The sequence below is a fragment of the Gavia stellata genome, chromosome Z (assembly GCF_030936135.1).
Source record: "Gavia stellata isolate bGavSte3 chromosome Z, bGavSte3.hap2, whole genome shotgun sequence".
In the NCBI taxonomy this organism is placed as follows: Eukaryota; Metazoa; Chordata; class Aves; order Gaviiformes; family Gaviidae; genus Gavia; species Gavia stellata.
The window spans coordinates 77810170-77836163 of record NC_082637.1 but is presented as its reverse complement, the minus strand read 5'-3'; the positions used below and the strand labels follow the sequence as shown (position 1 = coordinate 77836163).

Genomic DNA, 25994 nt, shown 5'->3' with positions numbered 1-25994 from the left:
CTGAAACAGTTTCATGAAGGGTTAGGAGGACTCTATTCAGTGTTTCTATTAGGAGAAATACTTTCACAGTGACTCCAGTGGAGGCTTTTCCTGAATAAGCAGAGATTAAGGTGTCACCTGAGTACTCATGGGCTGATTAGGTTTTTCATTGCCACTGCACATTAGATTGAAATTAAAAATGTGTGTGGCTGATTCTCAAAGCTCCCTCCTCCACCTTTCTTTCTTTCATATAGATTTGAAAGTGAATGATGTGGTTCCCTGGGTCCTAGACCTCATTTTGAACAAGCACATTATCAGCCCCAACCCACATGTTAGGCAGGCAGCTTGCATCTGGCTTCTATCAATGGTGAAGAAGCTGAGCACACACAAAGCCATTAAGGTAAGAAATATGCCCTTTCCTAACACTGGCTCCTTGTACCTGTTTTTGCTTCTCACCTCCTTTCTGTCCCTTCCTTCCCCTTCACTTCCATTGCCTCTTTGCCCCCCCAGTGCTGCTGCAGTCCTTATTGAAGTCTTTTTGAGACATGGATTATCTTTTGTTACTAGGGGAGCATACTAACTGGCAGATGAACAAGGATGTTTGGCATCTTTGTAAACGTCTGCCTTGTACTCAAGTCAGAGTGAGCTTGGTGTAAATAGCTGTTGTAAGATGAAGCAGCAGTACATCTTCCATTTGGAAGAAGAGGTTGGTGTCTGTATAGTTTTTAGGATTTATTTTTGGAAAATATTCAAAGGAGGTCTAGGAGAGGAAGAAGGGGGAGAACTAGATGGAATTCCTGGACTCATTTGTTTCAAAGAGTTTATCACAATTTTGGTACCTAGGAGCAGTTACGATGCGCTTCATGTACTGTGTATTTTTGGTGCGTTTTGACAAAAACCTTTTATTTAGGGTGTTTGTCTGTAACAAGAGAATGTGAAAGGTCCTATACAAGGACTTAATAAAGCCCTCTCTCCCCATAGAGGTACTACAGACTGTGATGGGACCATGTAACCATTTTGTGCTCTCCATGTAATGATAAAGAGCTTTGGGACAATAGGTGCTTTGCAAATGTGAGCTGTTACATGTAAAACCTTGCCGCATACTACACTCGTCTAAACAGCACATCTTGTGGAAGGTGACAAAATCCACTAGTTTTGGGCGGAAGAAAAGATGTCCTTGTGCAGAGGGTAGTCCCATCTGGCTGCAAGCCAGATTTATGATGCATTACTGCCATGTATTAGACAAGGAAAATAAAATATGTGGCTTACTAATGGCATGGTAGCTGTAAAAAGGTGCTGGACAAATAACTGTTATCTTCTGTGAAATGTCAGTCAGGCTGCTGCTTACCTGTCTGGAAAGGAGGGCAGTTCTTGTCATAGGTGTAGCTCAAATAGGCAACTCCATTGATACAGTAGCGTCTGTTTATCTGTTAGGAACTTGCCTTGAGACCAGACAAAGGATCCAGAAGCTGAGATAAAAATAATATCCTTTTTTCTCATCTTACAGTCCCATCTCAAGGATATTCAAAGTGCATTTGTTTCAATTCTGTCAGATAGTGATGGTAAGTACTATCACATCTTAAGAGTTTTGTCTTTTGGTGGGCTTTTAACGAAACGGAAGGAATCTTTGAAAAGGCAGAAAGTCACCTACACCCTCTCTGTCAGTCAGCATTAAAAGGTGACTGTAGAAACATCCCGTTTCTGACATAATAGGAATGATTTCTTTTCTAGGCATTGCAGGTAGAGATAAGCACAGCTTTTTTCTGTGCTTTGCTAACCAAGCCCAAATCTTTTTCTGCATTTGCCCCTTCAGACTGTAGTAACAGAAACTGTTCAGTGGTGCTACTTCTGCTCTGCTTTGGACAGCAGGATGCGTTATCACAGCGTGGACAGGAACTCTAAACACTCTTTAAGCTAGCAGATTTTGGCTTATAGGTCTACCCATGGCAGCTGGTGGAAAGGGTGGCATCCAGCAGCCTATCCAAAGCTCACTGAAGTTGGAGACAGTATTACCATTAACTTTGCTGGACTTCAGGGGCCAGCCATGTGCCAGAATACTTACAGCTCTTGGAACTTTCTTTGCTATTTCAAAACCTGCAATGACAATATTAACGTGAAGATGTCACCTAATTTCATAGAATCACAGAATCGTTTAGGTTGGAAAAGACCTTTAAGATTATCAAGTCCAACTGTTAACCTAACACTGTTAAGTCCACCACTAAACCATGTCCCTAAGCACCTCATCCACACGTCTTTTAAATACCTCCAGGGATGGTGACTCAAGCACCTCCCTGGGCAGCCTGTTCTAATGTCTGAAAACCCTTTCAGTGAAGAAATTTTTCTTAATACCCAATCTAAACCTCCCCTGGTACAACTTGAGGCCATTTCCTCTTGTCCTATAACTTGTCACTTGGGAGAAGAGACCAACACCCACCTCTCTGCAACCTCCTTTCAGGTAATTGTAGAGAGCAGTGAGGTCTCCCATGAGCCTCCTCTTCTCCAGACTGAACAACCCCAGCCCTCTCAACCGCTCCTCATAAGGCTTGTGCTCCAGACCCCTCACCAGCTTTGTCGCCCTTCTAATTTGATGGGGGGGTATGCCTTCAGAACAAATTGCTGCGTCAGAATGCAAAGCTTGTGTCTTGCCAGACTAGATCTGCTCTAAAATGGAGAGCTGTGAACTGCAGCACAGAGCTCCGTTTGCTAGATCATGATTTTGGTTGAATCTTGTTTTTGAAATTTGTGTATTACTTAATTATATGCTTATCTTTAATTTTACTTCGTGAAATCTCTTGCAGAGCTTAGTCAAGATGTTGCTTCAAAAGGTCTTGGGCTGATATATGAACTAGGAAGTGAACAGGATCAGCAAGAGCTAGTCACCACACTTGTTGATACCCTTATGACTGGGAAAAGGTACAGTGAGCTCAGACACAGTGGGAGAGTACTCTGAGCTATGTGTCTGATGGGAACAAAAATGTGCCTCTCTTGTGTGTGGAAAGAGATGTTCTGTGGCCAAGGGCAAGCCAATATCCATATATTGCCAGTGGGTCAAACTGGGACGTTTCTTAATTCAGCTTAGAGTTTGCTGTGACTGAAGTTGTTCTGGTTTTGTTCCATTCAACAAGCTTCAAAATAATTATTCAGTCCTAAATCAAGCAGTTCAAATCGGGTGGGGTTTGGTTACATTTCCTACTTGCTGCATCATGTGGTTGCAAAGGACAATAACTTCTTGCAGCAACTCTGAACAATGTGAATGTTGCAGAAGTGGGGACTGGCTTGTGCCTGAAATACACCTTTTGCTGAGAAAGTGTTGTTAGTGGTCACTTGTCAGCTTTAGTGCAAAAAATGCTGGTCTTACAGGACTCCTGGCTAATAATCGTGTCGGTCAGTGCTGGAAATGCTATCTAACAACCTACTCCTATCTAACTTGGTGTGGGTGTGGCCACTGTGAATGACAAAAACTTGGGCTGGGAGTGTGGGGATCCAGTGGTGGTAAACAGGAAGAGATGAGATGAATAGAAGTTGGATTCTTTAATTTTGAAGGAGAGATTTGCTGTCCATTATATGGCATGTGTCTGGGCAGAAATAAAAAACCATCATTCAGTGCTTTGACATTTTACCTTCTGACAGCACAGCAAAACCCTCACTTTCTGCAGCATCTCCTTATCATTACACCATACAGGTTAATGAGATTCCTTGTAGTGTGTGTGGCTTTGCATACCTGTATGTCTTTTGTGGGACTGGAACTGAAAGAATGGGAAGTTACTGAGTTGATAAAGCAAAACAAATTTAACTTGTTCTGTAGCACACAGTCCATTCAAGGGTAGAGTTTGGTAAAGCTAATAGTGGACCTCTTTTCTACCAGAGCTAAACATGAGATGACTGGAGAAACTGTGGTGTTTCAGGGTGGCCTGAGCAAAACTCCAGATGGGTAAGTTTACTGACAATCCCAATGACAGACACACAATCAGTGCTGAAACAATATTGCCTTGCTTATAAGTCTGCTTCCTGAGCTTTTTTGTTCCTTCTTGTTCTCTAAGTTACCATAACTATTTTCTTGTAGTACAGATAGGGTATTCACATCTCTTTGTCTGCTTTAGGCTGTGATTTGACTATAACTTTAGCTGTTAATGGCATTTGTGTAGCTAAAAATAGTGACACTGATTTCCTTTCTGCTTTGCAAAGTCAAGGTCTTTCTACCTACAAGGAGCTTTGTTCACTGGCTAGTGATCTCAATCAACCAGACCTGGTGTACAAATTTATGAACCTGGCCAACCATCATGCCATGTGGAATTCTCGGAAGGTAATTTGCTGGTTTCATACCACTTCCATTCCCACTGTGAACTCTGGAAACAATAACCGCATTTCTCTAGCTCTGGTTATATGATCTGTGGATAATTCATGTGGAGTCCATTTGTTGATGCTTTGGTGTCAGGTCCAATGGAAATTTTACCAGCCTGAGAAGCAAATTTAGGATTACTTGTAATTCTTAAAACAAAACATTGGTATCACATGGTTCATATAATCCTACATTCCCCTCAGAATCAGCTGTGATCCTTTAGTTTTACTTTTGAGTGTGCTTAGAGGCCAGGTCTTGATGTGTCCAAACAGTGAGATAGTATTTTCAAGATGGGATGAATTTTCAGATGCCGGAGAAAGTGACCTTTGTAAAAAGGCAGAGCAAAAAGTTTTCAGCAAGAAGTTGCTAAAAAGCCAGCTGACAATACACCAGTTATAATCACTGTTGTCAAAAGTACCCTTTTTAACTCAAGTCTTGATATTTTAAAGTTACTGGAACCTTTAGCAAAGCCAAAATACTATTGGAGCCACTTCCACTTCCTGCAAAAAAAGTAGCATCATAAATTTTAAGATGTAAGTATACGTTTCAGAGCTTTAACTTGGGGACTTTTTCACTGGCTTTACATAAGCATGGAAGAACTTGTTTTTTTCCTGGGAGTGGGCAGAGCACCTTTCATGTGCTTTCATGCAGAAGACCCAGGTAGCTGCATCTTCTGTATTGCACCTTTTGTGCTCTTTCATGCTTGCTACCTGAGGTTTTGAGTCTCTGGCAACATCACTTAGTGCAAAAAACAAGCCCCAGCATTAACTTTCATCCAGAGTTTGATAAGTCAACACATCTCTCAAGACTTCCCTCTCTTTGCACTGGGACTTCAGAAGCACAGGAGCATAGTTAGGTTCCTGACCTTTGTGAAATTTCACCAGCCAGCATAAGTCAAGAAAATCAACTCAGCAACTTTAGGTTGAACTTTCGCATTTGAGGAAATTGCAGAATTATTTAAGTTGAAGGGGACATCTGGAAGTCTGTGCGCCAAACCTCTGCTCAAGAGCTAGGCAGAGCAAGCTGTTCAGGGCCTTGCAGATAGAATCATAGAATAGTTTAGGTTGGAAAAGACCTTTAAGATCATCACGTCTAGCCATTAACCTAACACTGCTAAGTCCACTAGTAAACCATGTCCCTAAGCACCTCATCCACACGTCTTTTAAATATCTCCAGGGATGGTGACGCAACCACCTCCCTGGGCAGCCTGTTCCAATATTTGACAGCCCTTTCACTGAGGAAGTTTTTCTTAATACCCAATCTAAACCTCCCCTGGTGCAACTTGCGACCATTTCTTCTTGTCCTGTCACTTGGGAGAAGAGACCAACACCTCTCTGCAACCCCCTTTCAGGTAATTGTAGAGAGCGATAAGGTCTCCCCTCAGCCTCCTCTTCTCCAGACTGAACAACCCCAGTTCCCTCAGCCGCTCCTCATCAGACTTGTGTTCCAGACCCCTCACCAGCTTCGCTGCCCTTCTCTGGACATGCTCCAGCACCTCAATGTCCTTCTTGTAGTGAGGGGCCCAAAACTGAACACAGTATTCGAGGTGCGGCCTCACCAGCACCGAGTACAGGGGCACGATCACCTCCCTGCTCCTGCTGGCCACACCATTTCTGATACAGGCCAGGAGACAGTGATTGTATCCTTGAGATCTCTGTGGTACTGTAGCACTGTTGGGGGGTTAATTCTGCTACCCTTCTAGTCTTTTCGATTTGGTCTAAATCTAAACTGTGTCAGTCAGCTTTGCCACTCACTGTGGTGTGCCCAGGAACAATAACTGAGTGAGTGAGCAGGTTGTTTCAACAAATACTCTTCTGTCATCATTTCAGGGAGCAGCTTTTGGTTTCAATGTGATTGCTGCCAAGGCTGGAGAGCAGCTGGCTCCATTTTTGCCCCAGCTTCTTCCCCGGCTCTACCGTTACCAGTTTGACCCCAACCTGGGCATTCGACAGGCAATGACCAGCATTTGGAATGCCTTGGTCACCGACAAGTCTATGGTGAGTGAGCAGCAAAGTGCAGAGTGGTGGGTTTGCTGCCAGCCAGCAGCATCTCAGAGATCCTCATGGGATCTTGTGAAAGGAGGGGCTGTGCAGAAAATGGTGAGGTATTGTCCTACAGAGAAAGAGGTGCTTGAATCCGTGGATGAGCTGGAGGATGGATGGATGAGCAGAGGTTTTGCGCTGCCTCTTACATGTGAAAGGATATTGCAGACTTTGTTTGTGCAGCCAGTGTTAAAGTTTATGATTTACTTTACTTAAAGTGAGGTCTTTCCACACTTTGATATTGCTTATGAGAAGCTCTTCAGGAATCCTTACGGCCTAAAATGCCCTTCCTAGAGCAAGAGCATCTAAATATGGTTCCTCAGTTTTTAGGTGGGAGGATGCCCAATGGAAGAGGCTGTTCCATCAGTTTCAGGATAACTCCTCCCAGACAAGTTTTGGGAATAAGTGATTTTCATGAGTTGCCCTTGCTCTGGCTCTGAAAGGCCTGGAATTGGGTTTGTAAATCTTTTCTCCTAGCAAAGCTGATTTTAGTGTGAAGTCATTCACTCTGATGCCTCATCAAAGCGCAACTGCTTATCCTGTAAATACATGTTTGGTGCTACATCTAAACATTTCAGTTGATAAAGGACAGAGGGACTTCTCCCTTCTCTCGTCATCTCTGTCACAGCGTTAAGCCCTGAAGCAGTGCAGAGAAAGGCATGTCTAAAGCGAAGTCAGAGTAAGTTTGCGTGGGGTCAGCTCTGGCAAGCATTAGTTCATGTGCTGTGGCTGAAAACAGGTTGTAATGTCCAAAACGACCTTTGTTTTTCAGACTACAGGACAAGGATGCATGGTCCATGCTTGCTTCATGATTTTTTCTTTTTTTAATAACAGGTTGATAAGTACATGAAGGAAGTTCTTGAGGATTTGATCAGTAACCTAACCAGCAGTCTGTGGAGGATCAGGGAATCCAGGTATTGCTAGGAAAAGTAACAGATTTTTCTTTGAACTCTCTTCTCTTCTTCACCATAAAATTGTAACCTGAAGAAGTTGAGGGGGGAAAGAGGACACATCCTTTCACCAGGATAGAGCCCGGTCTTGTAATCTGCGCTTGAAGTGTGATACAATCTTGAAACTATTTGAGCTTCCTTGAGCCTGAAATTTTTTATGGCAGCTTAAGCGTGATATTAAACAACATTCTCTGAAGGAGGAGTTTTCTGGTTACAAAGTTCTTGCCTATTCTTGGACCTGAAATATTGCTTAATGTTAGAAAATCTTGGGAGTCTGGCTATATGCATATTTGGCAGCAAGATGCCAGTCGGTATAGCATTTTTAAAAAACTGCTTTTTGTTTATAATGGTTTGTAGTTATGCTGTATTGAAAACTTCCATTTTAATTTCAATTCCAGTCGTTAGACCATTTTGGTTTATTCTTATCCTATACTTACAGAACAGAAATCTGAAACAGTTTTGTAACTGGAATATTTGCAATAGTAATTTTCACCACAGCAGCCTTTCTCACTTGCTGTCACCTGTTTTAGATTTCACCTGACTGGCTGAACGTTTTTTTTCTCTGCTAAAGGAGATGGAGTAGATTTAGGGTTCAGGGAAAATAAGGAATGTGAAACAGTTCTCAGGTTTTTTTAACCATTTACTCATATTTATAAACGTATCTGTGTATACACCTATATCAAATAAGTACACCATGTGAAGGAAGTAAAATTCCTTGTTTGCAGCTGTCTGGCACTGAATGACTTACTAAGAGGAAGACCTTTGGATGATATTATAGACAAGCTTCCAGAGATCTGGGAAATTCTATTCAGAGTGCAAGATGACATTAAGGTAATGGAACTGGTAATTGAACAGGAATTTTCAACAGAAAGTACAGTGATCAAGCCCTGAGGTGTTTAAATAGAGATTTTCTGAGAAGTCAAGTTGAAGCCAGTGGGAGTTCTGGGTATTAAGCAGAATAGAAATTCAGGCCCCTTGCAATTAAAATTTCCATGCCACCTTGGAAATTCTTTGTGTATGTCTCTCATGTTTTTAAGTGTTGATTTTCATTCCTACTGTGCTTGTTCTTGATGATTCAGCATTTTTCCTGGATACAAAAGAATTCCTAAGTATTTGCTTAACTCTCGAGTATAGAAATTTATTTTGGGCTGCTTGTGTGCTTGAATGAGTTGCATATACGAAGTCAGAGTCCTCAGGTCCTTCGAGGTTTGACCTGTATTCTCTCTGGATCCAGACTTCTTTGCTCCAGCTTAAGCAAGGCTGAGCTGTTTTCCGAAGTGTACTGTGTACCAGGAAGTTGCTTCCATACTGGTAGGTTTAGTCTGTTCAGAAATGTTCCTGGACAGTGAAACCAAATGAGCAGTTTTGCCTCAGTGCTAATTAACTATATTAGCCTCCAAAATAGAGCAACTGCCTGCAAACTGCCTTTTGAGAAGGGTCTAATTCCTGAATTTTACCTGGAAATGGTTTGGGAGGGTCTTTTGGTGACAGGCCAGATTTTTTCCAAGAACACCCTAAGACATTAGCAGTCCAGGTGATTGTGTTTCAGTACCCAGGAATATTGCTAGATACTGCTTGATTCATCAAAACAAGTGAAGTTAAAGAGTCTAGTTGTCGGTGGTGTCACATGCTACCAGAGCTGCGCTAATTTTACTGCTTGCTTTTAGTGCATCTTTCTCTAGTCCTAGACATTCAGTTGAGTAAAGCATCACTAAGCAGAAGGCATTATGTTGAGGTGGGGGTAAAGCATACCCAAAGAACTATATACTTCTTTTTGCAGTAGAAGGTTCCATTGGTTTTTTTGGGGTTTGGTTTTGGGTTTTATTGTTTGTTTGGCATTTTTTTTGTTTTGTGGGGGTTTTTTGTTTTGAAAAGTACAACCAATAAAATAATATTACAGAGACAAATATGAACGGAAGCACAGAGAACCGGGCGGTGTCAGGCAGGATTGTTAATATTTTTGTCATTGAGTAGACTAGATACTCAGGTAGACAAAAGCCAAAATTTCTTTGAAAGATATTATATTAAGTATTAGCCATGAATACAGCCTTGTCAGCACTAGTGTTATACTTATAAATTGATATGAATTGTTCTGTAGAAGATTTTAAAACAATGGGTTGTTGACTTCTTTTTTAGGAGACTGTGCGAAAGGCAGCCGAGCTAGCCCTAAAAACTTTAAGCAAGGTAAAACTCTAATTTCGTCATTTGCACCTAGAGACGTGTATGGTTTTGATGTCAGGTAATCATTCACTAGCATATCTGCAGGAGTGACCTGTTTACCATAGACTGTTGTCTTGAAAAGATCTCTAGTATAAAGTGCAGCTGTGATAAACAGAACAGACCCCTAGAAAGCAATCATAATAACCTTGTACAAAGAAGTGCATACTCTTCTGTACCTTTGTTGATGTTGGTGAAGTTCTGCTGCTTGAGGATAAGGCGATGCAAAGTTCTGTACAACCAAAGGAGGGATATAGTGAACTGTTTTTTTTTTTCCTCTGATGTAATTTTTTTCACCACTTGGGGGTGGGATTTAAGGAAACTGCCTATAACTTCAACAGTTGACCAAGCCCAACTGATCTAGTTGACCAAGCCCAGTGGAACCTCACTGGTGTGAAACAAAGTAATCCAGTCTGGACTTCACTCTCCAGTACAGTACTGTTCCTGACACAAGATTTTTTGGGTGTAGTACACGTATCGCTTAATATTTTTTTGGTATTCTTCTAAAAAAGTCACACTGGTGGAAATGGAAGCGGATCTTAAGAGCTGTCTTTGAAATCACAACCTTCACAATGCATGCAGCATGACATCTCAATGGCAGAAGTCATGAGCTGGTCCCAAAACGTTGTTGCAATTGCAGAATCTGTTCTGATCTGGGACTTGCTGCTCTGCCTCGTGGAATGGTTTAATCCATGTAGCTCAGATAGGCTGTCCCTCAACTGAGAGGTCATTTGGTCCATCTCTTCATCCAGATGCAGATCAAGGCCTGCTGGGCTCTGAATTTGCCTTTTCTGGAAGCTGACCGTAGCTGAAACTCCTTTTAGGGATGCGGCTTAGGGCTGAATTACCTCCTGGAGACAAGAATGAAGGTGTAGCAGAGCCTGGGTTTGGCTTTGAGCAGTTGCTGTAGTTGCTGTTGCCTTCTTCTGTCTGACGGAGAAGGTGGTTTAATGTAATCTGAGCAGGAGATTTGTACATGCTTGCAACACTGATTCTCACCTGTCCCCAGGTCTGTGTGAAAATGTGTGATCCCTCTAAAGGAGCAGCGGGTCAGAAGACGATAGCTGTATTGCTCCCTTGCCTCCTAGACAAAGGAATAGTAAGCACAGTTACTGAAGTTCGATCTCTCAGGTTAGTTTTGCATCATAAGTTCCCTGGGGGTCGGGTCATGATTTGTCCCAAAAAGACCTAGTTTATTTACCTGAGTTACAGAATGTTCTTTGTGTTTGAAGTGACAAGTTTCTTCCCAAAACAGCTTTCTGACTGAGTCGTTTTCTCACTGAGTTCAAACAGCAGCCCTGGGAACTCTACCTGTCTTTTGGGAGTATCTGGCCTCTCTGCAAATGCCCAGATTCAGTTCCCAGCAGGAAGTTCTATTCTTTCTGTAGAACTGGCAAACCGATCTGCAAGCAGTTTGCTGTGCTTGAGGCTGTGCTTCAGGACTGGCATCTCTCTTCTGCTTGTAAACAAAAAATCCCCCAGTAGTTCTTGAAACAGCCAGATCTTATTTCACAACTGGTTGTGAGTAATGACAGTTCACATCCCAGAGGCAACTGCATTTGGTCACACTGTTCAAATACGTTTTATGTCACGTAACGGTTCGATGTCCCTTGATGTGTAGGGACTTCATATGGTTGTCACTTTGTAACCTTGTTTATTCCTTCATTTGCTTGAAGGACAGAAAAGCTGGAAAACTCAGACCTGGAGTGTAGCTGGTCTTTGCAAAAATAATTTTCTTTTATTGAACACGATGATCCAGGGAGGTTAGAAAGCTCCTAACAAATTATAGTGAATATTTCTTGGAATTTTTTCATCCCTTTTGAAGATATGAAAACCCTTTGTCAAAATGCAGCCTGAGAGGTGTGGTCAGTCTGAAACTGACAAGTGGGATTTGAACAGATCATTGTAATTTATTTTTGCTTGGGCAGAGACAATGGATGTCTCTGGGGTGACTTTGTCCAGAGCTTCTTTAAAACATGAAGACGTGTTATTTCTTCCTACATCTGTCTGTAGTACTGCCTCTTTGCCCATTCCCTTTGTGATACCCTGGCCAAAGTAAGCAATCTCTATGCAAAGCATAGCATCAGTTGGAAGCTCAGGGCTAGGGTATGGTCGTGCTTAAGCAGAAAAATACAGTTTTTTGTTTGCAGGTAGATTTATATTGGTGTATCTGAGATTTGGATTGGCCTTTTTGTTGGTACTGGATTAAAGTAGACCAGAGAGGTTTTTCAGCTGTGTGTTTCTCTGTTGACCTTTTCTTTGATCTTTTTCCAGCATTAACACTCTTGTGAAGATCAGTAAAAGTGCTGGGTCTATGCTGAAACCTCATGCACCAAAACTTATCCCAGCCCTGCTGGAATCCTTGAGCGTGCTGGAGCCTCAAGTCCTCAATTATTTGAGTCTTTGTGCAACAGATCAGGAGAAAGTAAGTGCAATTATAATGGGGAAGTATCAACAAAACAGAGATAAGAAAGATTTAAACTTCATTCAGTGAACAGAAAAATAGCAGATTTGGTTGAGAGGTTGTTCAAAGATGCAAAGAGAAATAGCTAAAAAGTTACTAAAAAAAGTTTGGTGGTTGTAATATGGCTGGACACATGTGGGGGTTTTTTTGAAGGGTTGTGATTTTTTTATTCACTAAATCACCACATATTTCAGAAAGTGAAGAACAATCTTAGTAAGAGCTGTTGTTAAATGTCTCCATGTACAACTGTGAAACAGGTGAAGAGAGAGTCTGTAATAATTATCTGGAATGCACCTGTACTGTCAAACTTCGCTACTGTTTTTCCTAGGGGATTAACTGCAAAACTTCTTATAACGTAAATCAGAAGGTGTGCCGTAGCACTGTGGGCTGGAGGTGGATGTTGTCAGCACTGTGTCCTTTAATCTCTCTCAAAGAACTGTATTAATCAGTAGCAGTCTTTTGGGAAAGTGACTGAAACCCACTGTTCAGAAGTAAATTTAGCTAATTTTGTTGTGGGGAGGGAAAGGGGCCAAACTCTGCCCTTTGCAAATGATAAAGGAGTGGTCAGAGTGGCATTTTTTCTTTTCTTTTTCCCTTTTTTCTTTCTTCTTTCTTTTTTTTTTTTTCTTTTTCATTTCGTGATGTCAGGAGCGTATGGTTTAGCTCCTGTACTCCAGCTAGAACATCCATCTGCCTCTGAAAGGGACACATTCATAGTCCGTAGACATAATTACTGATGTTGCCCTTTCCACTGTTTTAATGCTGAGTTTACATGTGGTTTTGTTTTTTTCCTTTTTTTTTAGACTGCAATGGATAGCGCCAGACTTAGTGCTGTCAAGTCATCTCCCATGATGGAAACCATTAACATGGTACGTACTTCACAGAATCATTAACGTTGGAAAAGACCTGTAAGATCATCAAGTCCAACCATCAGCCAACACCACCATGCCCATTAAACCATGTCCCACAATGCCTTGTCCACACGTTCCTTGAACACCTCAATTCACCTGATTCAGAACGGTTCCAGTGTAAGGTATGTTGTAGGAGAAGAATACGATCGAAGTGGGAGCTTTACAGAATACCTCTTCAGGGTTCATTTTATTATCACATCTCCCTGTGGATGTCTGTCCACCTTCTTTTTCATGTTCTGACTTCTCTCATCCTGTTGCCACAGCTTGCTTCTTAGATCAGTTGAAAATCACCTGAGCTCCACTTTGAGTTGGATGGGTTGTTCCTCCACCTGAAGACCTGCCTGCTTTGATGAAGAGGGCATATTTCAAGTGCTTTTCTTTGGATAGGGGCTCAGCTGGTTCTGAATTATGCTAGCTGCCATTTCTCTTCATCCCTGGCCCACAATTCCACAATCAACTTCTCACCTGGGCCTCCAACTGATGATAGTCATTGTTCCTGAGGCACAAGTGCTGTCCAACCCTTGCCTCATGGTGCCTTAGATATCCCTGCTTGGGCCTTGCCAGTGCTTTAATCATGGAGATACTTAGAGAAAATGCTGATATCACTGAAAGCACTGTCAGCAGCTAGTGTTTGGCACCATAGTTTCCTTTTGCTGGAGGAGGAGCTGCTGATGCCCAGACACTGTGCTGTAGGGTCTGTCTTGGCAGAGCTCCCTGCCCTCTGTAAGAGCCTGTCCCTTCCCAAAGAAAAGACCCCTTTTTTCTGCTCAGGCACTGCACACAGACATGGGCATGTGAGCAGGCAGAGGGGGTGTGAGCACTGATCAAGTTTTGGGAGAAGCATAGCCACGGGAGCTATTCTTTGTTTCCTGCGCTTATGGAAAAGTAACAGCAAGCCCTCTCGTATGTAACAGCACGTTGAGCTACATTTCGGTATCAGGTGGAGTGTTCTCTATAAATAGTGTGTAAAGTGGCTGGGGTTGAAAGGCTTCATGTAAAAGTGTACTCACTGCCACCGGGTAGGCGGCAGCAGCTGCTGCTGTCCCTCCTCCAGGCCATGCCTCTGCCCCGCCAGCCCTGGGGGGACAGTTGTGCTGCCCGCATCAATGCTTGGGATTTTCTAGGGGAGGGGAGAGGTAGTATGGCTTCCCTGGAGTAGCGTGAAGATGTCCTGGCTTACGAGCAACCTTCTGTCTATTCCTCTATATTCTCGGGCTAGCTGGGAGATTATATCCTTGGATGGGATGTAATGGATTATTCCCTTTACCGTACCAGTACAGGAGGGGGAAGTGGCAGCAGATCTGACTTCTGAAGCTCAGAGAGGGTTACCTTCAGTTAGTATGTGATCCTTGAATTTTGCTAGAGGATGGATCTGCTCTCTGCAGAGAGTGTGCTGCACAAAGTGCTGGAAACATGAGGCTTTCTGTTTGCCCAGTGGCATTTTAGGTGTAGGAGATTAGAAATGATGCTGATAACATCCCTCTTGTACCTTTATGTTGTTTATTCCACTTGTTTGTCTTGACCTGTTTAAAAACTGCCTTGATTAGTTTCATTTCATTGTCTAGTTTGGATACCTTATTGCTTCAGGGTTTAAGACAGTTGGGAGGATGTTGGGTTTTGTCTTAAGATATGGACACCTTTGCATCCCTTTCCCTCCCCAAAAGGAGTTCTTGCTAGTGTGTTACTTTCAGCTTTCTAAACAGTTGGAGTGCAGGAGTACATCAGTTCCAGCAAATGATAATTTTAGCAGGGTCAGCTCAGCATAGAAGTAGGACAAGAGAATCTGTATGTGGTGGAAGCCACTTTGTGGTCCCTTTTTCCCACCATGCAGCAAACTCTCATGATTCAGCTGAAGACCAGCCTGCAGAACTGAGGCAGGCCTCAGCTGGACGTAGGCCAGCTTAAGTCTGCCAGCATTACCGTTCTTTTTTCTTTTTTTTAACCCTCCTGTCCCTTGCCTTTCTATAGAGCTTGCAGTATTTGGATGTGTCTGTCCTGGGTGAGCTGGTTCCTCGGCTGTGTGAACTGATCAAAAGTGGAGTAGGCCTTGGCACAAAGGTATGTCTGTGATTTTAATAGTTTATTTGGAAATGGAGAAGGGAACACAGTGCAGTGTCAACGTAAATAGTGTTCTTTTGACTGTCCCTTTTAAAGTGACAGCTTGGGCTCATTCATGCTAGAATCATTTCACATCTGAGTCTCAATCCACCTACATTACTTGTGATTTTCTGAATGTGTGCTGCCTTACCCTCCCCTGGACTACATGGCTGTTGTGGTCTGTGACACTTGAGTGCAGAAGGTTGTCCTTGATAGCTGTAAATCTTCCAGGACCATCTACCCTGAGTGTAGGTCCTGGTAACTTTTTCACTTCCTAATTCCTTTCTTGTGATTCATTTGTTACAAACTTTTTCTGCTTCTACCCTTGGCTCCCAGCTTATCGGAGCAGAGGCCTGGTGGGCCTCGATCATGTCATACAGGTTCATATAGCGCCGCAGCAAGTATTTACAGTAATAACCAGGGGCTAATATTGTTCTGTCTTATCTTTGTTTTCTCTTGCAATTTTCTAGGGAGGCTGTGCCAGTGTAATTGTGTCATTAACCACACAGTGTCCTCAGGACTTAACACCTTATTCAGGTAAGGTTTGTTTCTAGTGTCAGGTTTTAAAGGTGCTTTTCCTTGCTGTTCTGTAGGTAGTGTTTCCTCCCTATTGGCCCTTGATTTTATCACAAGAATGATCTTTACGTGTGTATTTTCCTCAGACAGCTGTTTGAAGTTGCCTTGTGCGTATGAGACTGGAATGCTGGGGGTAGGTCCTGGGGATGTTAATACCTCACCCAGTTGGAAGAGGCAGAGGAAGAGTTGAGGGAATTCGCTAGCACCCAGCAGGAACAGACAGAAATATCACTAGACTTTTTTGGAGCAGAGTAACAATGCCTGTGTTAGTGCAATGCTGTCAATAAGCACTTGTTCCTTCAACCTGAGCTATGGGAGGACCATAAACAGGGACTAGCTTCTGCTAGTGCACCTGTTTAAACGTAAGGACCAAACAGAACTATAACCCCGCAAACATGCGACAAGGAAAAATGCATAAATTCAGACAGTCTAATGAAATGCAGGCTATTGTAATTCTTGCCACAGCAATAAAAACATGATACTTCTGATAATGCGAAGTCTCTTCCAACAGGCAAACTTATGAGTGCTTTACTTAGTGGCCTGACTGATCGCAACAGTGTGGTACAGAAGTCTTTTGCCTTTGCGATGGGGCATCTAGTCCGGGTGAGTTGGGGTTTGAGATGGTTTTAGATTTTATTTTGCTTTTTTATTGGTGGTTTTTTTGGAAGTGTTTGAGTGATTTGAGTCTTTTCCCTCTTACAGACTTCCCGGGACAGTAGCACTGAGAAGCTGCTGCACAAACTCAGCAGTTGGTACATGGAGAAGGAAGGTATGTTGCTTTTGGGGTGTTCAGTTGCAGAATACAGTGCAGAAAAAGTTCCTGGCAATAGCAAAAGCTGGTAAAGAAACGTTTCTATATTGTGATGCTTGGTTTCACTGGCTGAATAATTCCCATGCATCGTTATACAATCCTGTGTATTCCTCTGCTTCCCAAGAGGCAGACCACACTGTTAAAGGAAAATCTTCCTTCCCAGTCATAACGTGTGATCATTTTGCTCCTTCAGAGCCGGTTTACAGAACAGGCTGTGCTTTAACTGTGCATGCTATGGGACGCTACAGTCCAGATGTAGTGAAGAACCATGCCAAACATGTGCTGCCATTGGCTTTTCTTGGCATGCACGAGGTTCCTGATGAAGAGAAAGGAGAGAAAGAGAATTCTACTCTGTGGACTGAAGTTTGGCAGGAAAATGTACCTGGTAAGTTGTGTTAAGAGTGGTAAAAGCTTTCTGGGAAGCATGGGGCAAGAAATTTCATGCTTTCAGGAAATCCATTTTGGAAATTCAGAGTTCTCATGGTAAGAGATTTGGGAAGCTTGTTTCCATTTTCTTCCTTGCTGAAGATGTCCTTTATGAGTTTCAGCAGGTTAGCTTCTCTGTGACTATTTAAAATAATTACAGAGGTGTTGATTGCTGAGGATACACAGACAGAGTCAGGAGAAGTATTTTAAGATTGTGAGGCACTGAATGTGATCGTAATATGGCCCAGATTGTGGTGCAGATAGCTGGACATCTTTGGAAATTTTGATGCTAGCCTTTAGTGGCTGCTGCACACTCTGAAGTTACAGGGGACTTTGGCCTGTGTCTCGGGTTGGAGACCTCTTTGGTGATGCCTTTGGTTTTAACTTCAGTGAATGTATTTACAATATAGAAGGGCTATTTTGCAGTGCTTTCTCTCTGTAGAGGAAGATCTGGATGCATGGTGAAATAATTTGCTGGCTCCTTCTCTGACCTGATTTTTGATCTGATCCCTCAGTCACCAGAGTTCTTTTCTGGAGTTTGGGAAAGGATCTGCAAAAAAGTTTTCCAGCGGCCTGTTCTGCAAAAAAAAAAAAAAAAGTTGTATTCCTTAGGAACAGGCTAACACAGTATCTAGCGTCTGCCATGTGGAAGGACTGAGATGAGCTCTTTGTCTAGAAATATGCTGAAGATTTTCTCTGGAAAACAGAACCCATGTTCAATCAGTCTGGGAGGAATTCTTCACCCCTTTGCCTGAAGTAGGCCGTACTGATGTGTTTCATGGCCAAAAAAAAAGATAAATCTGTAACTGCTTTTTTTTCTTTCTCTTTTTTTTACTAAGATCAGATTTTTGTTTGTTTTGTGGCAAAATTACAATTTTCCTCTGTTTGACATACAGGTACTCAGGGTGGCATCAGACTGTATATGCAGGAGTTGATAACCATTACCCAGAAGGCTCTGCAGTCCCAGTCCTGGAAGATGAAAGCCCAGGGAGCAGCTGCCATGGCATCAATTGCCAAACAGACCGGCTCCCTTGTACCACCGCATCTGGGAATAGTGCTCTCCGCACTGCTGCAAGGCCTGCCGGGGAGAACCTGGACTGGGAAGGTAAAAAAGGAACTGGCACCTCATGGGTCGCTGGGAGCACCAGCATGTGGCCCTTGAGCCGGGAAATGCAATGTTCTGTGCTCCAGAGCAGCATGTGTAGGAATTCTGGCTTAGGGAGTCTGCCTTTTGCCCTGCCTTTAGCAGATACAAAAATGACAGGGAAGATGAGTAGGTGGAGTTCAGATTGCTTTAGCAGTTGGATTCCCACTTACGCTACTTCCATTGCACCATATTCTAGCCTTGAGGGGTACAAGCTCGCACTCAGAGGCGCTGCAAGTCCTCTTTCCACTGCCAGTTCAGTGCAGATGGAAAGCCAAGTCCTCTGCAGCCTCTACAGCAGGAGTGGCAGGAGCCAGACATTGCTTCTCTAGGCTGGTGTGATAGGTGTATTTGCCCACTGCCTCTTGCAGTGGAGTACAAAGGTTTCCCCTGTGTGGCAGGACTGCCGTTTGGCTGTGCAGCATTTCTCAGTGGTATCTGTTTTACTCATTGCAGGAGGAGCTGTTAAAGGCCATTGCCAGTGTCATCTCTGCATGCAAGTAAGTGTCTTGAAAGGTGGTACCCTCAGGATCTGGGATCTCAAAAAGGAGGTTGTTGCACACTGTTGTTGCCTGTCTGGTGCTAAGGAGACTCTAGAAAGTTGTAAGCACCATCCTGATCTCCCGTCAGCATGTGAGGAGTCTCTCTCCGCTCCACTTGTCAATGTGTGGGTCACTGGTGAGAGCTGGGGGGGGCAAATGATGCTTCAGAGGGACCTGCAGAGGTAAATGGTTGATTGAGGGCAAGGAAGAGGATGTTGAGAGGCCAGAATTTCTAAGAAGAAAGAAGAGACTAAGGGAAAGGATGTACACCTTAAAGGGGAAAAGAGAGGAAGAGATAGGAGAAGAGTAAGGGCAGAAAGTGCATTGGAAGCATATGAGGAAAGAGAGGAAAGAAAAACAGGGAGAACAGACAGGGTAAGAGCAAAGAAGAGCCCTGGAGTGTTACTTCAGTTACAACTGTTGGTAGGCAACCCTGTGCCTGGACACAGGAATTGCCTCCTATCTGTGGGAAGGGCGGTGTTTTTGGGAAGGGATTAATATGGGTCTGATAGTTTCTGTGTGCCTTCCGTTTCAGTGCAGAGCTGCAGAAGTCAGTGCCTGGCCAGCCCACCGTCAGTGATATTGTCCAGGCTGTCCTGAAAGAATGTCGGAAGGAGAACCTAAAGTATAAGATGGTGGCACTGCGCTGTGCGGCTGAGGTGCTGCAGGCAACAAAGGAAGACCGGTTCCAGGAGCTGGCAGATATCATCTTTCCCATGATAAAGAAGGTGACAGTTCAGCTTCTTGAGTTTTCCTTCTTTCGAAACAAAATACCCAAGTGGTGACAGTCCGGCTGATGCTGTTACGTACGCACCGGGCTTCTGCCCAGAAGGCTGCTGATGTGAGGAATACCCCACACTCAGCCAGATCCTTGGTGGGGCTGAATACCAGACTGTGGGTGAGCCCTGGGGGGGGTTATACCTGTGCTGCCCAAATTCTGAATTAGCCCAACTGTTCTCTAGGCATAGTCCTTCCTGTGGTGTCCAGCACTGCCCCAATACAGCATTAAAAGTTAATTCCTGGCTGTTCTACAGGCAGCAAGAGACTCCTAGGAAGCTGCGTAGAGTGCTTCTGTTTAGTATCTGCAGTGCTTCGCAGCTCTGCAAGTGGGACTCGTGTAGCAAAGGGAGATGTTTGGATGCAAGGCCACGGAGCCTGCTGTGCACTTCTGCAGGCTGCCAGTAGCACCAGAGCTACTGGTGGCCCAGGGGGCCTGTGCTTTGTCTGTATGGAGGCACTGACTGGGTACAAGGACTGGTGTGCACAAACTGCAAGGGAAGACTGAATTGCACTGAAGTGTGTGGCTAGCCTGCCCTCATCCCTCTGTCGATCATACCTTCCCCCCATGGCCTCCGCAGAACTCTCTTGAGAGCATGGGCACGGGTTTACCAAAGCATGACGAAGAGGACGAGGACATGAGGGAGAAAGAGGTGCAGATGGAGTCCCTGATCTGTGCCTTCGAGACCCTGGGCAAAGCCTGGCCGAGGAGCCCGGAGACACAGCGTAAGTCAGCTAAGGGCGTGCAGAGCAAACTTGCTCAGCTCAAACTGTTTCCTCTTAAAATGAAAAAGGGGAGGAGGGAGGGACTGGGAGATCATGTGGGGAGTGGGGAGGCTTTTGAGGAGGTGCAGGTTCTTGCTGCCTGCATCTTGCAAGATCTTCAGTGAGAATGCTGCCCCAACAGCTTTCCCACAGAGTAGCCCATCCTTGGGGAGATTTCTTTACTGTTGTCTTAAATTCACTTCCCCAAACTGTTCTGAGTTTGTGGGCACGTGCAGGATGCCTGAGGTGACTTGCCTTATCAAAAGCAGCCTAGTTCTGCTGCTCAAATTTACATTTGCATCAAAGCTGGTACAAGGTGGAGGAACTGGGTATATCTGAAAAAAAACACGTTGCTTTTATTAGCATGCCAGAATGCGTAATGCAGCTGTTTATCTTCCAGTGTTTGTTAATGAGAGTGTTGATGTGGGGAAGATTTTCAGGATCCCTTGTTACAGAATGTTGACTTGGTCATATGCAGTGACTAGCTTGACGTCACTTGGAGAGGAGTACAAGGAACACCTGGGAGAGAGAGCAGGAAGTGTTTCCTTCTGCCTTTCCCCGTGGTAACACAATGACATCCTTATTTTTCTGTAGGTTGCTTTCGCCAAGAGTTTTGCAAGTTAATGTGTGATCGTCTGAAACTCAGCACATGGAAAGTGCAGCTTGGAGTGCTACAAGCCATGAATGCCTACTTTCAAGGGTAATTCTTCTTTCTGCAGTCCACTTCAATGATGTTTCTTTTCTTTATTGCTTCAAACTGTTTAATGAAATTGAGGATGACACTGGCTTCTCAGAGGAAGTCCAGCAGACTTCTGTCCCGGTGATGCAGGGTGTCTGACAGTGTTTTTACATTTGACAGGCTAATGCTGTTTGATGAGGAGCACTCAGACCCTGTGGCTTTGACAGAAATACTGTTGGAAACCTGTTCATCTATCACCCATTCTTTAGGTAAATAGACCTTTCCCGGTTTGTGGTTGACGATGAATTGCTTGTTAATACATTGCTCCTCTGGGGGTTGGCTGGTAGAAGAAGTGCAGAATAAGCATAAGCTGTCAGAGATAACATTTTGCCCTTCCTTGCACTGTGCTGTGGTAATTCTGACATTGTATTAGCTATTCAAGACAGTACTATGCAGGGCACCGTGCACAGAGAACAAAGTTCTCTGGTGCAAGAGAACTTTGAAAGGGGAGGGAGAAGCAGACAACAGACTTTGTGCAACCTCTCAGGAGTGCAAATCAGAAATGTAATTTTCTCCATGCAGAAGATGAACCCCACCTAATCAAGCTATTACTGATTCAATGAAACACAAGTTTTTCTCCTCCACAGTTCAGACTTCTTGTATACATATACATTGGAGAGACCCAAAATTTTCTCAGACAGGCAGTGCATGAAGCTCCAGGGCTTTGATATAAGTGGATGGGGGATATAAGTGCTACCTATGCAACATTGACAGTCATGGGGCTGTTTATTACTTTGGTAGTGCTCCCACTTGTCCTGTGACTGTAACAGTGCCCCAAGTCTCCTCATACCTGCATGTGGCTCTTGCTTCTGGTATGCCTAAAGGCAGCACCTACTTTAGAGCTAGCTACCAATCCAGCGACCCCTTTGGGGAAAGTTTCTTTTAACTATCAATCCTCCTGGAATGAGACTTTAACAAGATTTTAGCTCAGGAGACCAAATAACATTTTGTGACAAACTTGTGCTTGATGGCATAGGGTTTAATGGTACTTGTTAAAATTTGTATGGTTTATAGCCATTACGACTCACCAAAAGAACAGTCTGTTACGCACAGAAGTTGTCTGTGATCACATTGCAGCTGTGTCAGTGTTGTTCCCTTTCAACATGCATAAGGAACAGTAGCGCTGTGGTAGTAGCAGAGGCGATGCACAAGGCTTAGTTGACTTCTCAACGTCTAGTTGGTCACTGTCTGTCGTTCAAATGTGTCTAACTGGGGAGCATTGCAGACTGCCAGCACAAATGAGCTCAGTGAGCTGTGCTAACAAAAATGGTCTGGAGACCACAGCGGTGACTGCTTTTTGTACAGTGAGTTTGCCTTTGGTTCTCAATGTGATTGTGGGTTCTTTCTTTGTTTTTTAAATCCCTTAGAAAACAAAAGCTACACATCTATCAGAACAGAAGCTTTGTCTGTGATAGAACTGCTGCTCACCAAACTGCAGGGTGAGACTTTCTGCTTGCCACCTGGGAGAGCCACTGTTTGGTAAAGAAGGCGCTTGGCTGTGTGGCCTGGAACCCTGGAGAGAATGCATTACCTTCTGCTTGCGGCACTGGGTGATTTTGGGGCAGTTGGGACTTGGAGTTCTGTGTTTGGTGACTTGGGAAACTTGGAGAGGGCTTGAAGTAACTATGGATAAAGTCAAGGTCTAAAGTCCTGTTGGGTACTCCTGGGGTGAGGAAAATGTCCAGCAAGGAGGATGCCAGGGAGAGCACACAGGACTGTGTGTGTGGTCAGATTCTGCCTTATGTGCAAGCTCCACAGAGGGGAGAGCTCCTATTTGTGCGGAAGAGTAATTTTTACCCTTTCAGTGCCAAGTTTAGTTCCTCATTGTTAATTTAGATTTTAAGCTTTGCAGAATTTACTTCAGAGAATAAGTCTACTTAGATCTCAAGGTCATTTGTGTCTGCAGTTGTTCTGTAGCAAACGTTTCCTTTGGATTTCTGTTACGCACTTTGTGTTCCGTTTATTCTAGCAAAAATCTTCTTACATTACATCTCCTTACATTACGTGAAGCAACTGTGAAGTGGGAAACATATGATTCTTCAGGCCCTTGTTTTCACATGTTACAGGCTTAGACAACCAAGCCTAGTCTAAACGAGCACAACTCCCCATGCAGGAGGCAGCACACGCACCTGAGTGTCCAGTTGAATTTGCCTCCTCCTGGAAGAGCAGTACGGACTGCGAGTGAAATGTTGAAGCAGTCACTCTTTCAGCCTGGGGATGGAGATGGTTTTTTTGGCATTCTGGTATTCATGTCCAGTGTCTGTCTGTTTTTGTCTACACAGAAGCTCGGCAGTGGGAGAGCCTGACTCCAGAAAGCAGAGAGCACCTCGTTCGTTCCTTGTCTACAATGGCGTCAGATAGCAGACCCGAGCTACAAGAGAAGGCATTTATATTGAAGAAAACACTTGAAAATCTTGACTAAGTTGTAAAACACAAACTACAAAGTGCCATGTAAAACAAAAACAAAAAAGTGCAGTGGTCTGAAAACCAAGTGGGAAAATGAAGATTACTCTGTAGCATGCATCATTCCTGGCCAAAATAAAAAAACGCCTTAAATTCTTTTCCCCGTTATTTTTAATCTTTTAAGCTGATGGTTAGTTGTTTTATCAGTAAATACCTCTAACGATCTGCCCTAGAATGTTTGTAAGTGTGCAACATAAAAATTGTTGAGGGCAAGATGCTTTTTTTTTTTTCCTTTAAATCGGCAAAAGAATGTTACCCAGATCCCCTTTTGTCCTTCAAAGGAATTGTTGAAAAACCACCAGCACAGGAAGTGAAAAGCATGTTTGATTTTCACTTACGTTGTGTGTGGAGATCTGTTACCTGGTGTCTAAACAGTAAATCTTGAGGACTCTGCAGCAGAGCTAGTGTTTGCTGTCTAAAGGATGAAATGCTTCCCCTGATGAAGCCTGTGGCAGACTCCTGTGGCCTCTCAGGGGCAGGGTTTCAGCTGACACCCACCCCTGCTTCTCCTGCTTGCTCCTCCCATGCAGCCTGTTGTCTGTGAGTTATGAAAGGCAGAGTACTGTTAACTTCGCTCCTTCCTCCTCTGACCTCAACATGGATTGACCGAGACTATGCCTTCCCCAGCTAGCAACCTCGGCCTCCCAAACTTACAATGAGAACTTTTTTCCTCAAAGGATGCACAAGAGAGCACTTTACTGAGCTGTGTGGGACAAAGTTGGGCCTAGTTGGTGCCCAGGTGGAACACTGCTCTTCTCAAAATTGTTTTGCATGGACACTCCTCAGCTGCAGGAAAAAAAAAATAGGAAAACAATCTTTTCTAGATATGTTTTTGAAGAGTGTTCGAAGTTTGCAATGGCACGTTTTTTTAATAGTGGTAATGTTTTATTCCCTTCCTGTTCGTAACCCTGTTCTTGCTTTGGAAACCTGTAATGATTTAGACTTGTTAATATTTGTAAGAAACAATCATCTTTCATTTCTCAGCAGCCCAAGTCATGCTGGTTTCTAGGAAATACTTTTTAATTTGCACTTAAGAAGAAAGATTATATCTGCATAAATGTGGAGTAAAATTGCTATATGATGATGTGGCCATGCTGCCTGTCTCCTTTCTTTGCCCTCCTCAGATAAGACAAACCTGACGACTATAGCAACAGACTTCTAATAGTGTGAAGTTAGCACTGCACCGTAATCTGACCAGTATGTGTACAGATTTTTGGGGATAAATGCTTTGCTGATGGTGACATAAAATCATTAGTGTGGGCAATATCATGTCCATGGCTTTCAGCATAGGAAGGCTTGTTTCTTTTCTTACAGTCTGCAGCTTCTTTCGGATTTGACCTGTTAGGGAGAGGTTTGCTCAGATAACGTCACGTTTCCTCCACGCCCATCTATTCAGAATCAGGTATGCAGTACCTACTTTTCCCTCAGGTGCCATTTCCCATTCAGTGTTTTCTGGTACTGTAACAGTCTCGTTGTCTGACTCGCTCTCTACGGGAAGGGAGGAATGTGATTTGTGCACACCTGGTAAGAAAACGTCAGCAAGAAGTGGGCAGAGCTGTCCCACTGTGGCTCCCGTGTAGCAGAAACCTCAGCGAGCACTATTGCATTGTACACTAGAACTGGTCAGTGGGCAACTCCTTGGTGCTGGGAGCTGGTGCTATAACGCTTTGATTTACACCTTGTTGCAGGGAGCTGCTCTTTGTTTACCTGTAGTTTGAACTGTTGAGCACAGTGTACATTTCAAAATTCTACTGGGCAAATGACTTTGCAGTGTCTTTAAAGACTTGCTTACCATGACAGGTAGTGTCATGACTGCTCATTTTCTTTCTGTTAGATGACTATTACCAGTGATGCTTTGCTGTAGCCGTTCATTGTCTGACTTGGGTTTTTTCCGTATTGGTGAGTGACAGTAACAGAAAAGCGAGAGCCTCCACGTCTCTGGTAATTTGCGTTTTCACTGTGGACTGGAGGCAATGCCTAATACGGTCAAACGACTGTAAGTAGACTAACTGTAATCGTTGTCAATAGCAACCTGAATTTCTCTATTGGGGATTTACACTAGAGGGAAGAGCGTATTCTAGGAACTCTACAAACCGCTGGATTAACAACTCTGGGTAAGAGTGTTAGGAAGGTTAGAGATGGTGTAACACTTTCTGAATCACAAAGCAATATGTCTTTCTCGTGATTACAGAACAGATTCAGAGCTCCTCTCTAAAGCACGTGCCTATACACAAAACCTACCTGTACAAAAGTTGATGCAGAGGTTTGATTTCTACCCCCCCCGCATTTGTAAACTTGATGGGATTAAAAATAAATAAATAAATAGATGTGGCCTTCCTAGAGTTTTTCCTCTAAAAGTGATTGCACTATGTAAAACACACTGTACTTTGCCCAGCGCGGGCATTTCTTGTGCTGCTGCAATGCTTTGTATACCTGGAGTGCAGTGCGCAGGCTTGACTCCAGCACTCGCGCTCTGACCTACAAGCTGTTGCTTAAATGGATGTATATCGAGAAAAGTTTTCTAATGTTGCGAGATCTCCATCAAATCCACTGCAATCTGTACTGTCGAAGTATGTGAATGGTCTGACTGAAAGAAAACCCTCCTGCTTACCAAAAAGGTAACATTAAATAAAAGCTGCATGACCTGTCCTTCGAAGCGACTGGTAGTGGTTTTTTTCCTCCCACAGTGAGTGTTTGACATCATTCTTGTGTTCCAAATGCAAAGTGCACCTTTGTGTTCCACTGCGCTGAC

At 43.6% G+C, this 25994-nt stretch overlaps 1 protein-coding gene across 2 annotated transcripts in view; it reads left to right on the top strand.

Moving 5' to 3' along the window:
• Positions 1–25893, top strand: part of ECPAS (Ecm29 proteasome adaptor and scaffold) — a 66191-nt gene extending 40298 nt beyond the window's left edge. For both annotated transcript variants that reach the window (XM_059834446.1, XM_059834447.1), the window contains exons 25-49: positions 234–379; positions 1487–1541; positions 2778–2892; positions 3845–3910; positions 4165–4282; positions 6148–6315; positions 7195–7274; positions 8036–8141; positions 9447–9494; positions 10537–10658; positions 11802–11952; positions 12795–12860; positions 14871–14960; positions 15470–15536; positions 16087–16178; positions 16278–16344; positions 16580–16771; positions 17709–17917; positions 18413–18456; positions 19034–19226; positions 19857–20001; positions 20635–20740; positions 20900–20988; positions 22147–22218; positions 23062–25893. In XM_059834446.1, coding sequence (XP_059690429.1) covers positions 234–379; positions 1487–1541; positions 2778–2892; positions 3845–3910; positions 4165–4282; positions 6148–6315; positions 7195–7274; positions 8036–8141; positions 9447–9494; positions 10537–10658; positions 11802–11952; positions 12795–12860; positions 14871–14960; positions 15470–15536; positions 16087–16178; positions 16278–16344; positions 16580–16771; positions 17709–17917; positions 18413–18456; positions 19034–19226; positions 19857–20001; positions 20635–20740; positions 20900–20988; positions 22147–22218; positions 23062–23201 — 2747 coding nt within the window. In that variant the 3' untranslated portion in view covers positions 23202–25893. The remainder of the gene's footprint in view (positions 1–233; positions 380–1486; positions 1542–2777; positions 2893–3844; positions 3911–4164; positions 4283–6147; positions 6316–7194; positions 7275–8035; positions 8142–9446; positions 9495–10536; positions 10659–11801; positions 11953–12794; positions 12861–14870; positions 14961–15469; positions 15537–16086; positions 16179–16277; positions 16345–16579; positions 16772–17708; positions 17918–18412; positions 18457–19033; positions 19227–19856; positions 20002–20634; positions 20741–20899; positions 20989–22146; positions 22219–23061) is intronic.
• Positions 25894–25994: the final 101 nt, after the last annotated feature.